Source organism: Cebidichthys violaceus, unplaced genomic scaffold (genome assembly GCF_023349555.1).
Source record: "Cebidichthys violaceus isolate CVI_PGR_0920_01 unplaced genomic scaffold, fCebVio1.0.p SCAF_72, whole genome shotgun sequence".
NCBI classification, from domain to species: Eukaryota; Metazoa; Chordata; class Actinopteri; order Perciformes; family Stichaeidae; genus Cebidichthys; species Cebidichthys violaceus.
The window spans coordinates 42817-58587 of record NW_027176950.1 but is presented as its reverse complement, the minus strand read 5'-3'; the positions used below and the strand labels follow the sequence as shown (position 1 = coordinate 58587).

The 15771-nt window shown below is 38.6% G+C and overlaps 1 protein-coding gene across 2 annotated transcripts in view; it reads right to left on the bottom strand.

Moving 5' to 3' along the window:
- Positions 1–15771, bottom strand: part of LOC137891944 (corticotropin-releasing factor receptor 1-like) — a 51884-nt gene that overhangs the window by 2022 nt on the left and 34091 nt on the right. The window contains exons 7-13 of one of the 2 annotated variants that reach the window (XM_068736814.1): positions 11687–11816; positions 10605–10758; positions 9099–9159; positions 7568–7640; positions 3204–3289; positions 2924–3059; positions 2093–2134 (exon numbers count right to left, since the gene is read on the bottom strand). In XM_068736814.1, coding sequence (XP_068592915.1) covers positions 2093–2134; positions 2924–3059; positions 3204–3289; positions 7568–7640; positions 9099–9159; positions 10605–10758; positions 11687–11816 — 682 coding nt within the window. The remainder of the gene's footprint in view (positions 1–2092; positions 2135–2923; positions 3060–3203; positions 3290–7567; positions 7641–9098; positions 9160–10604; positions 10759–11686; positions 11817–15771) is intronic. The other variant, XM_068736813.1, reaches the window with a different exon arrangement.

Sequence of the window (15771 nt, the reverse complement as noted above, 5' to 3'; positions counted from 1 at the left end):
GCTTCTCTCAGCCTGAAACACAACACTAAATCAATATCCTCTGTACGCATGCTGGTTAAGCCCCCGTGTTGGTCCATGATGAGATGTTCGTTCATCATCTGGCCGGCTAACACCAGTTGTGGGACGGTAACCGAAGGGCCGATGGTCAGCTGATATTACATCCATGTGTTAGTGGAGGAATAGCTTGTGAAGTGATGGTTGTTCGGTGATGAGATGTGACCTGGAACACCAGATTGTGATTCAGACGAAGAACCTTCCAGGCTGCCTTGATTAAACCTAAAGATCTGACGTAATCCGCATTATGGTGAAGGAAAGGTCAAGTGATACTCTAAGTATCCTCGTCTCTGCTTCATCTCCATATCAGGGTCTGTTCAGAGATGTCAAGTGCTTCACAATAAAAACATATAAGCAACATAGATCCGGAACCCAAGAGATAAAACAAGATGGAGCAAAATTGTACATGTGCAACAAAAAGATCAGAGGTAGGAATAAGGCATTCAGTAAAAATGAGTCTTAAGAAGAGATTGAAAGGAGGATACTAAAAGTAAGGATGGAGGAGGGGTGGGATGTGATTTATTTTTATTTGCTTTTCTCTAGCTTTTGCAATTCACTCTTCACTAAGCCCCGCCCCCTGCAGCTACGTTACCATGGAGCCCACACTGTCACTAACTGCACTCCCTGAAAAAACATTAGCTCATTTCAATTTATTAAAAAGGGATTTCAGAGAGAAGCAGACAGAAGCGTCGACAATATGTGTTTGAAGGATTTATCCAGGATGAAAACAGGTTAAAAAGATAAAGCTACAGATCATAGTATGAAAGTGAACCAGCATCACCTGGAGATCCAGATAGAAGACAATGCAACTAAGGAACAACACTGTTCCTCTATATTCATTCATCAGCAGATCCTCATACAACAGCTCGTATGATATTTTACGAAAAGTTACTCCAGCAACACGTGTCTTTTCAAAATAAACTTTTATCTTCACAGGAAACAACTTAGTTAGGTTTAGGCAATAACACTACTTAGTTAGGTTTAGGCAACAACACTAGTTAGTTAGGTTTAGGCAACAAAATTACTAAGTTAGGTTTAGGAAAAGATGGTTTGGGTTAAAATAACTACGGAAGTTACTTGACAAATAAATGAACACTAACCTTTCGTTTCAAAACGAAACGCTTTTGCGGTCTTTATAATTACTCATTCATGATTACATGAAGGATTTTGTGGGATATTGACAAATTGTAGAGCATTGTTTTCGTAGATTTAACTACCAGCATGTTTATACATTCAGCATACCTTCACTAGCTAGCGTAGCATAGAAGCAATATCGCTAATTAATGATGTGCTAACGTACTCTGCTAATGTTTGCTCCACAGGTTTTTACATAGAAACGTACATTTTTAGAACCGTGTATCTCCTTCCAACCTCGAGTAACGAGTATCACTATCACACAACGTTTAACCACGACGAGCTCAAAATCCACCAAACCAGCCTGAACATGACTGACATTGATGACATACTATAGAGCACAACGATGCTACGTTATGATTGGCCAGCCTGTGTGCGAGGGGGCGGAACTTAATGAAGGGACAATTGTGGCACTTTAAATGTTTTCATCCCCCAAAAACAGAAATCAAATATCAAAAACATGTCATGATAAACACAAAAAACTGCTATACACGCAATAAATCTAATGTAATAATAAAACTACTATAACTACTAGCATTATAAATAATAATAACAGCTTCACACCTTAAAGTAGTACATTTGCATGCATACATATTCATGATTCTGTGCTATTCTGAGAGGGTGTTCACCCCCAATTTTCTCCATGAGACCAAATTAAGGCCAACACTGTCATAAGAAGTAGAAAGTGATGTCACTTACACATGACAAGTCTTAATTGTGCCCTAAACACAAGAGCCTCAAGCTCTACAACTCAATCCCCTGTAATAACACAGACAACAGCCACCAAAAGGGAGAGCTGAAGACGGGGAACATGAAGACGTGTCGGGAGCAGAGGGGGGAACGTAAACTGTTTGATCAATATATAATATATACATATATAATAAGCGGATGTGAATGTGCTTACCTCGCTGTTTAGGAAGCAGTAAAACACGGACACAAAGAAGCCCTGTGAGGAGAGGAGATAACGAGAGGAACAAAATGTCATCAAAATAAAAAAAACAAACACATCAACTCTGACCTGGTTTTAATCCGAACACAGCAGCTTACCGTACACTTCCATTCAATCATCTCCAGAGAGGAACGCTGTCCACTCATTACAATTACTGCGTCATTGTGTACCAAAATACGCACACTATGATATGACACTCGGTTTGTCCCCGAAAAGCATTTCTGATGCATTTTGCCTGATATCAAACAGGATTGTCATTTCACTTTGTTTCATCTTCAGTCGGACGTTTCCTCTACTTTTAATTGATTTGTCTGGTGACATTAACTGTACAATAAATTTGTTAATGAAGGGGATAAAGTTTAAACATATTATTCAGCCGCCCAAACGCCAAAAAGAAGGCCATGAACGATTCAGAGATGTCGGGTTAATTCTCGCACATAGACCTGCCGTCTATTCTGGGAGGATTTGTGTTCAATGTTTTACTTGTAAAGGTTGAAGATTCACAATGTTTTGTAAAGAAGGAGGCGGTCCGAGCTTTAACGTTATGGACACAAATGAGGAAGACTGGAGAAAAGTAGAGAAAAGGGACTGCGACAAGAAAAAGAAGCCAGAGTCTAAACCAGGCAACCAGGTTCTACCAAGTGAAGCTGATGCTTCATGTCTAAAACCTGCATTCTCTCTAGTGTCCATCAGGGGTCGACTCCTCTAGTAGTATAGAAGTCTATGAGAAAATGACTCTACCTCTCTCTTGATTTATTACCTCAGTAAACATTGGACAAATTGTACCTGGAAGGACTCCAAAAAAGAGTTGAAATATATGAAGACGATTTGAGAGATCTCGTCTTCCCCTGGGTTGACGAAGAAGAGCATGTAGGTGATTCCCAGGAGAGGAAGGAGAACCAGAGTGGCCTTCACAGCTTTCCTGCAGAGGATCAGACAACCGGGACAGAAAGACTGTCACTCACACAGAGGCAGCGTCACAGAGCCGTTCACCACATTCCACCGATCGAGTTCAAAACATGAATTATTTAAGAGGTGTGTCCATACAGGAAAGTGTTAAATGTACCTGTACTGCATTGTCTCCGATGTGGTAGAAGCTCTCAGTTTGGTCATCAGGATTCTCACAATGTTGAAGAGGAAAATGAAATTGATCTGTTGGGACGATCGAAACGCAGCAGATGAATGTGAGGCTCCTTCATAGCGTCTATTAACGTCAGAGAGAGAGAGAGAGAGGCTGTTCTGGACGGGTTTAATAACGGAGGACAGAAACTCATCCCCTTAGTGTCATCATACTTTATATGTATGGACATTTTCAGTGTTTAGAAAATAAAGTAACCTCCTGGAAACCAGTGACATTATTAAGATATGCATGTGGAACTGTTTTTACGTCATCATGTATGCTGTACGCAGCAGTGGAAAGCATTTCATGCATTTACTCAAGTACTGTACTTAAATACAATTTTGAGGTACTTGTACTATCCTATTTATACTTCTACCTCACTACATCTCAGAGGCAAGTACTAGACTTTTTACTCCTTTACGTTCATTCAACTTTTAGTTACTAAGTATTATTTAGTTTAAGCCACCCAGAAGTGTATTAAGTAATTAAAATGCTCCACCTTTAATTTAAAGCTACCACAAGGAATTTTCATGTTGTGTTGATGCTGTTGGTCCCTGTGGACTAAAGTGGTAGTGTTTCAGAGCACCAGAGTCCCTTTACAAAACCTCTCACTTTACTGCAGCAGGGTCTGACAGTCTGCCCCTCTCAGTCCTGGTTCTGGTTCTCCCGTGCCTCCCTTCCCTCACTCACTTATTTTGGAATGCAATCACGACTGTGCCATAAAAAACTAATGAATAAAGCTCCTGTCATTTTGGCCATGTATGACGTATAATAAGGTTATTAAATAGACAAATAAATGTCTTCTAATCTCCCTCCTTTCCTAAATCCTTGGCTTTTCATTTTCCTCTCTCTTAATTGGCCTCAGAAGGTTTGGATGGAACAAGCCCCCCCATGACGAGACCTCTGACCTGATTTGACTTTCACCCCCAAAAACAACTGGCGCAAAAAAAAAGAGAGCAAATTGCACAGAGCTGCAAAACCTTACGGGCGTGTTTGCGCTGTAATATCATCAGGAGCAATATCTTTAATGAATTGTACCTTGAAGCGAGGCAGATTTATGACGCTATCAGCAGCAGGAATCCATTCTTTCAGATTTCACCCCATTTATTATTTATTTTAATGAACATTTAGCTGACATCACTTCTGTTTTGTGGCTGAACTTGTAATAGAGTATTTTTTACATGGATGATTTGATTAATTCTCTGTTTGTGGCAGCAGGGCGATGGTTGATGATTCATTGTTGGCCTTTTTCTTTAGGGGGGGATTTGTTGACTATAAGAATAATTAATATGAAATAATACCGGCTGTATCCTTTAACATTGCTAAAACCTTGCATCTCTGTTATCTTAAGTGCTCCTTGAGATTATTTCCCCCCCACAATGTGATGAGAGACTAAATCAATAGGTGAGAATGATGTAACATGAGAGCAGGAATACTTTCTGCTGACCTGACCTTGGCCTGAAACAGATGCAAGGTGATCGTTTGCAGCGGTCCAAACTAGCCCTGTGCATTAGTGCTCACCGCGTTTAATAACATCCTGTGGTTATCCCTTACGGCAGCACATTGTGAAGGGCGCCGACAGTTCACAATCACAGCTACCCTGACACAAGATACCTGCAAAGATTTCTGGTGACCCGACGATGATCCTGCAGGATCAAGAAACTTTGGCGAGGAGATAAAAAGCCTGAAAGAGAAGCTGCTATTGTAAGCAGGATGCTTGTGCAGAGCGATATTGGAGGAGGCAGATGTGTGCTTCAGGGGAGTTTGAGGCAGCAGAGACAGAAACATGGATGGAGGAAGGTCAAGTCCACCACTGGAGACCCAGCAGGGAGGAACCGGACCCAAACAACAGAGAAATGGTCCAAATCACCACAGCGAGGAGAGGTGGAGGGTCACAGACAAGTACTCAGAGTAGAAGTGACAATACCACAGAGTAGAAGTACACCGTTACAAGTAGAAGTCCTGCATTCAGAGTAAAATTACAGAAGTACTAAAAGTATTCATGATGCAGAATAGTATTTTATTTATTTTATTTGCATAATTCTTCTCTTTAAATAGACACTTTAATAACAGACTTATTTTTTATTTTAACCCTCATATTGTTTGTTTGACATATTTCTATTTTTAATTATTTCAGTTTATTGTCATGCACCAATCACAAAGCCTGATTATATGTGTTTTACCTTACTTACCTATAATATATATGTATATATATATATATATATATATATATATATATGCTTTGACAAACGATATTTACTGTCTACACTGTATATATTCTAGTGGATTCACATTTATAGTCCTGTCAATATATTTCACCTCTAATGTTTTCACATTTACACGACTGCACTATATATTTTGTCTACTATGTTCATACTGTTTATATCTTAGCATATTAATATATTCTCTTACTGTTTATTATTACATGTACAGTTCTGCTTTTTGCACTTCTGGTTAGATGCTTAGTTTTATTTCAGAAATGGAATCTAATCTTATTGTATTCTGATTATTAATGCACTGATGTTTAGGCATCATGTTAATGTTGCAGCTGGTAAAGTTGAATTTAACAATAATAATTTAACTTATTTAACTTTAAAAGCACCTCTAAATTGTTTTTAAGTACAGAACTTGAGTGAATGTTCTTTCCACCACTGGACTGAGGACTGAGGTATTTTGGAAGCGCAGTCAGGAGGGAGGTCCAGAAGTCCAGACCAGTGATGAGTAAAGCTTGTACGAGGAGCCGCTCTGAGCCTCCAGACAATCTGCAAAATCTGCAGGATCATTCAACACGAGTGGAGCTGGAGGGCCGAGAGGCTTCACACAGACTGTGAGAGCGAAGAAGAAGAGTCACAACAACAGCGTCGCTCAGAATGCTGAAGGAGAGCAGCTGCAGGTGGTGGAGGTCCCGTTTAACACTCGTGCATCACTCGGGATGTTTTGGGCTTTTTACATTTTTCAATCATTTGGTTTGTGTTCATGCTTATGGCATAAAGTTTGTCAAGGATGTGAGTTTTGATTTTATTTTAGAAGTTCAACCAAATAGAGCCTAAAAGCCTCAATAGCCAAAAAAAGATGATTATTTATCATTTGCAATTGTCACTAAAATGTCTTTTAAAGAATCACTAATGCACAGTTTTCATCATTTAAACTGTCAAACATGTATTCACTAATATGACCAATGAGTGCGAGAGGTGACAGCCAGACAGTGACCTCAGCTCTTATAATAAGTAAACTGTGTAGTTAAATTATAGATACTCTTTAAGGACAACAATGTCCTCAAACCATGCATTCTTTCATAGCAGGCTTTCAATATCTACAGTCCCTGGCTTCAAATTTTATTTTTTTAAATTTTTTTTACAGTTTGACATCAGATTGAGCCATTTCTAAAATGTTTGCAATATGTGACAAACACATGCTATTTTCCGGGTTTCCACTAGGGGCATTGCTGCTGTATTATGGAGCCATTTTGTGTTATTTGTTCATGAAAAACAACAGTGGCATTAAACAAAAATGAAAAAAATGGTCCAAAATTTCATGACTTCATCATTTTATCTAGTTATAAATTTGTGTCAAATTGTGATAGCTATCACATGAATTATTGAGTTATGGCCAAAAACAAAAAAAGACCTTTGGCCACCAAAATTCTAAAAATTTCAACCTTGAGTCCAGCTGGACGTTTATGCCGAATTCCTGGCGTTACTGTGATTTCGCGCTCACGAGAATGGATCGGACAGACGGACGAAAAACCAAAAAGATAAAGTTGACGGCTCTGAGGCACAAACATAAAAAAACTCATTAATATTTGGTAGTTATGATCAGGACTAATCAGGACTCTTGACGAGGACGTTTTTGTCCTCTGAGGACATCAGAGCAGATATTTTAAAGTTATGCAAAAGAGTTAAGATGTTATTTTTCTGAACTTTAAAGTTCAGCTGCTGAATGTGGAGCTGGATGAAGACACTTGACATGAAATAATGAAGTAAAAGCCAGGAAAACGTCCCCTCAGGGTATGGAAATAACCCAATATTAGAGATAATTCATCAAAGCAACAAACAGGACTGAACAGATCTCTGGATTTCTTTCTTCGTTTCCAACAGGATTCCCATATGCTGCAGAGATTTAAACGTTACGCTCGACAGGTAGAGCATCAGAAGTTCACATTAATCATTTCTAACATGAAGAATGTGCTGCGGTTTTCCAACATTTCACGCCCGTCAGGCATTTAAAAGACATAATAAAGACTAATTGTGTTGGCGAGTTATGTAAAGTGCTGCTAACTGCAGGAGAAAAAAAAGAAAGAAGACTCTCACCACTAAGACGAGAATCATGGGACCTTGGTAGATGTAGTCGGTGTAAACGCCAGCTCGCTTCCCAAACCAGCACCTGAAATCAAACAGAAGTCATCGTTATTTCTTCTTACGTTCAGATGTATTCAGCATTTGTTGGAGTTACATCATATCAATTTGTGCTCAGATGTTAAAAACACAGAATGTAATTCACCCAAAATATGAAATATAGAGGATTGTTTTGATCAAAACTGATGGAATCTGTCAGTTTTGTGAGACTATTTCAAATAAAAATGGTCCTGTTTTAATAATTCTGCACTGGAAAGCTACAAAAAAAATTAAGCTTATTGTAGATAATACTAGCAAATGTATAACATGATTTATTCACTTGGAAGTAATAAAAAGAGGTTGTGGCTGATGTTCTGTATTTCTTCCATATTTTCAACATATTCCACGAAAAGACCAAAAGCCGTCTCTCAACACTCTCTGACGTCCCAGCTTGTCGTTGACACTCAGCCCCGAGCTCATCGGCTCCCGACGACAAACATCTTTAAAAATGGGTCACAAGTGTCTGCTTTTATTAAAAAATAAAAAGGTTTCCTAATTTCCTAAAACAGCTGCTCACTGTAGATGTTATTCAAACAAAGGGGAAATAGTGCATTTGTTGGGGACTATTTTCAGTGCGTGTGTTCATGGTGATGTAGGAACAATTGGGCCTGTTGTTGTGTTATTAATGGAGCTCTGTGGCTCAGAGGAAGAAGAGACATCAGGCTTTGACCCTTTTACTTACAGTAGATCAAGAAACAGAACCAGCACAGCAGCAAAGTAATGTGCCGCTGTGGGCGTATTTCAGGCTCATAATAGAATCAATAACAGTTTAAATGAACTCTATATTTAGATTATTTTCTCCTCTTTACCTTGCCGTAAGACAGCCTCTCTTCAAAGACACCAGACTCCATTGATTGAAGCAGTCATTCTACCTCAGAACACAGGAGTTGCTGGTCTACTTCTGCCTCCATCGGTTGGTTTGTTTGTGTTATTGTGTGACTTTGGTGTTTTAAAGGGTCACTTCAGACAAAGTCAGACAATTATAGAAACAAACTAACATGAATGATGAAGGCAGCAGTACACCAGTAACTCCTGTGTCCTGAGGGGTTTTGGTCAAAGGTCGGACACCATACCTTCGTACACTTAACCTGATACTTCCTAAGTGCTCCTGTCTGTTTCTCCATCTGCTGTATTAATACACTATGGAGAAGAATCTCATACAACCTCATTTTAAGGACTTAAATTAGATGTTTTTCAGTGCACATTTATATAATGCTGAATCCATTATCACCTGTCTACGAGCTGAAGAAAGAGACCACTTTATATCAATCAAACGCTAAGCACTTCCTCTCTGAGTGAAAATGCCCACAGGGGTAACCTGTAATTTAGAATATTGTACGATGCAAATGTGATTACCGGAGGTTATTTATAGACATTCATCTCCTTAATGCAATACAGTTTTACTGTTCCCTTGTGTGATTCTGTTCATTTTCTCTGAAATACTTACTTCTCATTGTCGTAGTACAGCTTCCCAATCGCCCATGCCACAATTATAGGGAATGGTATACCTGAGAGGTAAAAAAGAAAAGACAAATGACAGATTATTCTTTCATCTTTTCCTGCTTTTCACATCACAAAATGTCCCTGCGGGGATTTCACGCGGCAACACGGAGTCCTTGTCTGCCAAAGCTCTGTCAAAACCTATTGTCGCTTGTGTGCCGTGATCCGCAGATTCCAGCCAAGACATGTCACCATCTGAACGTTTTTCTCTGTGAATGAATGAAAAGCTGGACTCTGGTTGACGGTAATGCAGAGCGGTCGTCTTAATTTACTGACTTATGGGAGTAAAAATTAAGCAGACAAGAAGATATGACTTGACCACGAAGACCTTGCCAAACATCTCTGGTAATTTTCCACTTCATTAGCAACATACTGTCATCAGCGTAACGTTAAACCTTCAGGAAAATCTTACTCTCACAAAGAACTAGAATTACTTGATAAAATGTCATTTGTCTTGTTGTTTTTGCATCTCTTGTCCATTCCCCTCTGCTTTAAGAATACGTCTGCTCCTGAAGCCTGAGCTAAAGTGAAGTGAAGCAAATAAAATTTGATCTTATTTATGTTTTCACGGCCGTCCTGAAAAAAAAAAAAAAAGTGCTGCCATCTCTTCACATGGAGGCTTCATGCTGCCCCGCGGGGAAATGTAATCCAGATGGCACAATGCACCTAATCTCAGCAGCACATAGTTGAGTTTGACAGTGTGAAACGGGGTGTTAGTGAACTCCACACCAAAACGTTTCCCAGCTGCCACACCGAATCCTGGTATCTCCATCAAGTCGACTGCTCCACATTGTTGGATGAGTTTGTGTCTGAGCTGCAGCTTTTTTATTTTTTTATATTGAAACTGACTGACTGGAGTTAAAATGAAAAGTTCCAACATTTTAAGAAAAACAATTCTTGATGAAAAAATGTATACCGCTCTCATGTCTGTATGTCTATGTACTGAGCAGTGAGGTTCGTGGCTGGTGAGGCACTGACACTACATAAGTCAGATTTACAAATGAACCCAATAGAGAAGCTTAAATCACCATACAACTGGCAGCTTGCACATTGACTACTGGTTATTTATTTTTCATATTTCATATCAGCATTCTTTACACACACATAGGTAAGGTACATATTTGATTCCACTGGGAGCGGGTGCCCCACCGACCTGCCCCACCGACCGACCTGTCCCTGACCCACCAACCTGACCCACTGGGACCGTTTCAGAATTGTTGATCTTTATTGGGGTTGGCAGGTGTATGTTTTTACTTTGAAGAATGCAAAGTTTTGCCCTGATTTCCAGTCTTTGTGCTAAGCTAGGCTAACTCTTCCTCGCTCTAGCTCATACTTAACACACAGACATAGGAGTGGCATCAATATTCTTGTATTAACTCTAAATAATGCCTCACTAGTCTAAGGTTTTCATACAGCTGTACTACTGATGTTCATGTGCAGTAGGTGCACTCACACCAGCCGATGCAGATGAACATCCACTTGCGCAGCTTGTCGGTGGAGTAGGTGAGGACGATGGCCGTGTGGAGGTAGCAGCCCTCGCCAAACATCCAGAAGAAGTTGGTGGAGTGGAAATAGTTGTAGGAGGCGGTGACGAGGCGGCACCAAACCTGCAAAAATGAATCCTTCTGTTAAACATTTAACGGTTTCTCAAAAATATTATGCATCATCTTACTCTCAAACATGTTTTAAAGCATACGACATGTTCTTTAAGTTACATTATCATCATTTCATCAGGACGTTGGTATGTCAAAGGAAGCTCTCTTCCATGTTTGCCAGCAACATACAAGGGATAACTTAAAGGAACTGAACATATCTGGTAGATTTAAGATCCGTCCAATCGAGTTAACAGACTTGGAGAATTCAATCTTGTGGCTGGTGGCAACCCAACGTCTCACTAAATAAACATTATGGCAACTTTTTTGCTTTAATTCAACACCTTATTATCTGAAGCTCATGAATGTTCAGCTGTCTCTTGAAGATGCCAACGAGGAACAATCCCTCAAACTCTTTAACAAACTAGTTAAAATGAGAATACATTTTGTGGAAAGAGGAAGTATTATTTCATTAAAGGATGATCATTTTAGCTCAAAGTTGGAGGTTTCATTAACTATTTAAAGGATAAGGTTGCTGACGTTCTATATTTTTTTATTGCCATTAAATCTCATGAAAAGATCAACAATGAGTTTTAGTTTTATTTATTTTCTTAAAAGAACAACAATTTCCTAAAACAGCTGGTCACTGTAGTTTTTATGCATTTGTTCGGGACTATTTTCTGCGGTGGATTAATCCACATTTGGTACTCTAGTGAGTATTTAACCTTTTTCTTAAGTGCTTCTTGTTGCATAAATCAAGATCCTTGATTATAATTACCATTAAGAAGTCATTAGCGATGAAAAAAAGCAATGCTCATTAAATATTTACAAAAACAAAATGAAGCGAGTAGAAGCTAAATCTGAATCTAAGACATGAAATATAATATTTAGGGTTGAAAATAAACAAATAAACTTAAAGATGATCAGATAAAGCGATACGTACCACGTTACTTTCGTGCACCTCAGGGCTCATGGTCATTTGGACGATGAACCAGGTGGCGTTCCTCAGGATGAAGGCGGTGATGAGGTTCCAGTGGATGATGTTTCTTAGGCAGCGGATGCTCCTGTGAGACGAACAGAGGGGAATAATCTTTATAATCTCAGATATTGAAGAAGGTAATTAGTTTATCTTAGTTTTGCATAAAGACCGGAAGTAACATTTATTTTATATTTCTGTTTATGTTCAGATTAAACCAGCAAAACATAATATGTTAATTCATGAGCTCAAGCTTCATACTCACAGACAAACTGATGGGAAGTCCCTGAATTAATGTTCTTGTGTATTTTAAACAAACTCACATTGAAACATACCCAAACTGACTGGAGTTCAATGAATTATTCAACATTTTGGGAAATATAATTATTTAATGAGAATAATTGATACCGCTCTCATGTCTGTGTCACAACAATTCAGCTGGAGCCAGAAGGTGATTAGCTTAGCTTAGCATAAAGACTGGAAGCAGAGGGAAACAGCTAGCCTGGCACATAAAACCACATTTTGCCCCTTTATACATCCGTTTATGTGCTGATTAAATCAACATAGTATGTTTATTTAGAGCTTTAGAGGTGTTGGTAGATGTATTTTTACACTTTGGACAGAGCCAAGCTATGCTAAGCTAAGCTAAGCTAACCGCCTCCTGGATCTCGCTTCATACTCACAGACAAACTGGTGGGAAATACATGAATTAAACATCTCTTCCTACTTAGTTTGAGTCTTCTAGTGTAATTTAAACAAAGACAATAGGCTCAGAGTAGTTAACTCTTCCTATATAGCCCTTTAAGTAATCAGCAAACGGAAAAAACAGCAAACGGAGATGATGAATATGAATAATGAAGAGATGTAACCTTTCCCATCACTCCCCTAACTTAACATGAGCATTTCATGCCCACTTTTTGCACTCTTGTTTGTGTCGTGCCCCGAACATCTGATGTTTTAATGCTGCAAATAAATCGACCTCAGGATACAATTAAGAAATCTGCCTCTGAGTGAGCGTTAAAATAGAAGCACACAACGGAACGGACAGAGCGAGCCAACCTCGGTCACAGTAGTGACAGCCTCGTTTGCTGTCACCAGCTGACGGCGTTATTAGCCAGCGAAGGCCAACCGAGAATCACGTGATCTTCTTTATTTAAACATGCATCGTTTCTTAATAGGTGTCACTTGAGATGGCTTTGTGCTGACTGAGCAGACAACATTTTACCAGTGACTTTGTATTGTTAATAACCGTGGAGCTCTTAAAGAAAATGGCTTAATTAAATACAATAGCATGCATACAAATGCTGCTGCAGGTTTGAATAATTATAATATTGTTACACAGGAGTAAAATAAAAGCAGCCTTAAGGGGTTCAAAAGTATAACGTTATGTTTTATAAATCGTAGTGTCCCACAAATAAGCAGCTAATTTCCTGCCACTATCTCACAGTGTTACTGGAGCTGCTGTTTGTATTACAAAGGCAGTGAATGTCGTGCCAGAAGCATTTGTTTTTTCTTCTTCTTTTTTTAAACAGTCGTATTCATTACGCCGCGTGACCTCACTTCCTTTGGCATCCTGCCGGTGGGGTTAACTCGGCCTGATGGGTATTAATTAAGAGGAAACACTCAAAGACACAGAGAAATAAATAAATAAAAAACATTTGTTCTTATCCTGTGTTTCTGCGTTTCATGTTCTGCTGTTAATTATTTTTATGGTTTGTATTATATTACTTATATCACCAAATAATAATACTCTATTTCTGCTATATTGTTACTTTCTATATTATATTATATGCTATATTGTGGTATTGTCTTCCATTTTAATTATATACATATATTCTATACTACTATACAGTGTGTATGTTTGGTGTGTACATTTAACTATTATGTATGTTGTAATTATTATACGATGAGACTATATTCATCCCCGACACAAAATCAGACATTAAAGAAATTAAGAGATGCGACAGAAAAAAACACTCTATACTATATATTAAAATGATAGAGAAAAAAGTGAAAATATTTGTGCAGAAGAAGCGCAGTAGTGCACATCTGGCAGCCATGATGTGTAAACTACATATAAGTTTAAGTATAAGTGCATTATACATAGTAACATAGTAAAGTATATAATATTATATATATGTGCACTAAACAGAAATGATATACTATCGAGTGTGTATGTTTCAAATAGAAGAGAATGAAAATAATACAAAAGCACAAATATTCCTTAGAAGTCGTACTTCATCATTAATATCTATAAATTACACATAAATCACACATAATGACTGTAAAAAACTATCTGCATACTCAAAGGTATTGTAATGTCTATATAGTATAATTATCTCCAATGTATTTATTTAGATAAACTAAACTAAACTAAACTTTATCGGTTTTCTGCCGAAAATGTGTAAAATTTCTGCTCAGGTGTCAATAAAGTTTTATCTTTCATAAATTATATTTTGAATGTATGTGAGAAAAAAAAGGCATTTTGTCCTCTCCCCCCTCTTATCACATGAAACTGTTCATTAGCTGGAGTGTGTTAGCCGCTGCAGCGACATCACGGGTCAGAGGTGTGAGTTTGAATATCCGTTGGCAAAAAGAAAACCTTGTTTACATTTCTAACAGAAGGTGACTGAGATCTGATTTATTAATGTCTTCCTCTTCCTGATCTAACAACACGGAGAGGGAGGTGGAGGTGGAGGTGGAGGTGAAGGTGAACGGCTTGCCCTCAATGAATCAGAACAGTTTGATCAATTTCCCTTTGAAGTTCTAGCCTGACTGCAGACGGAGAAGCAACAGAGGATATCATTCCAGCTTCCAGCTGAAAGATTAGATTAAAGTCTCATTTGTTTTTCATGCATATTAAAGGGTTAGCTGACTGACAGTCGGATTAAAACACGACACAAACTCTTCTGGTTGAATCATCTGAGCAAAAGAGTAGTATAACTAAAATATATGGTTAGTTGGTTACAGTGTAGTTTGCTTGTTTTTCTTAAGCGATTGTATCATCAGTTTTTGTGTCTTTTTAAAGTTGTCCATTATTAAACGGTGTCTGACAACATTAAGGAAAGAACCGAGAGAGAAATAAAACCTTTTTTCTTCACCAAGTCTCGCTCAAGAAGTCTCGTTCTGACTTGTTGCTGGACGACAACTCCCTCTCTCTCTCTCTCTCTCTCTCTCTCTCTCTCTCTCTCTCTCTCTCTCTCTCTCTCTCTTTTCTCTCTTTCCCCCCTCTCTTTCTCTCTCTCTATCTCTCTCTCTCCTCTCTATCTCTTTCCTCAATGTCTCTCTGTCTTGCTCTCTTCTCTCTCTCTATCTCTCTCTCCTCTCTCTTTCTCTCTTTATCTCTCTCCTCTCTCTCTGTCTCCTCTCGCTCTCTCTCTGTCTCTCTCTCGCTCTCTCTTTTCTCTCTCTCCCTCTCTCTGTCTCTCTCTCTCCTCTCTCCCCCTCTCTCTGTCTCTCTCTCTTCTCTCCCCCCTCTTTCTCTCCCTCTCTCTCTCTTTCTGATTTCCACATTGTGGATGAGACGAGAGGTTTTACTTCTCAGAGAAAAGACACACAATAACAAACAATGTTTTATTCCTCTGTAGGGTTCTTTCCATAAGGTTGGCAGACACTTATAATAATAACAATAATAACAATCTGAGCTCTTTGAGTGGACGTATACTGGATCAATTAAAAAAACTCTTGTCCCCACTAGTCACCTAAGACACAGGTTGAAAGACAGCCACTAAAAAGTAAAACCTGATCTATTATTCAGCAGTTTAAAAGAGATCACTTTTAAGTTCTGGATCAGTTTTGGATGAATTTGGTGACATAATTCTTCATGACATAATTCATGGTGTTCAGGGCCATCAGCCAGACAAACTGGGGCATCAGTGGATGAGGTAAAGTGGGTTATTTACTAATCTCAGGGTTGATGGTTCAATCCCTGACTGCTCGTGTCAGAGTGTCTTCTGTGCATATATACTGACATACTGTGCATATTATTATACTATTTTTTACAACATTTTCATTGTCTTTTTTGTTGTTGCTTCATTTTGTTTCCATGTTTT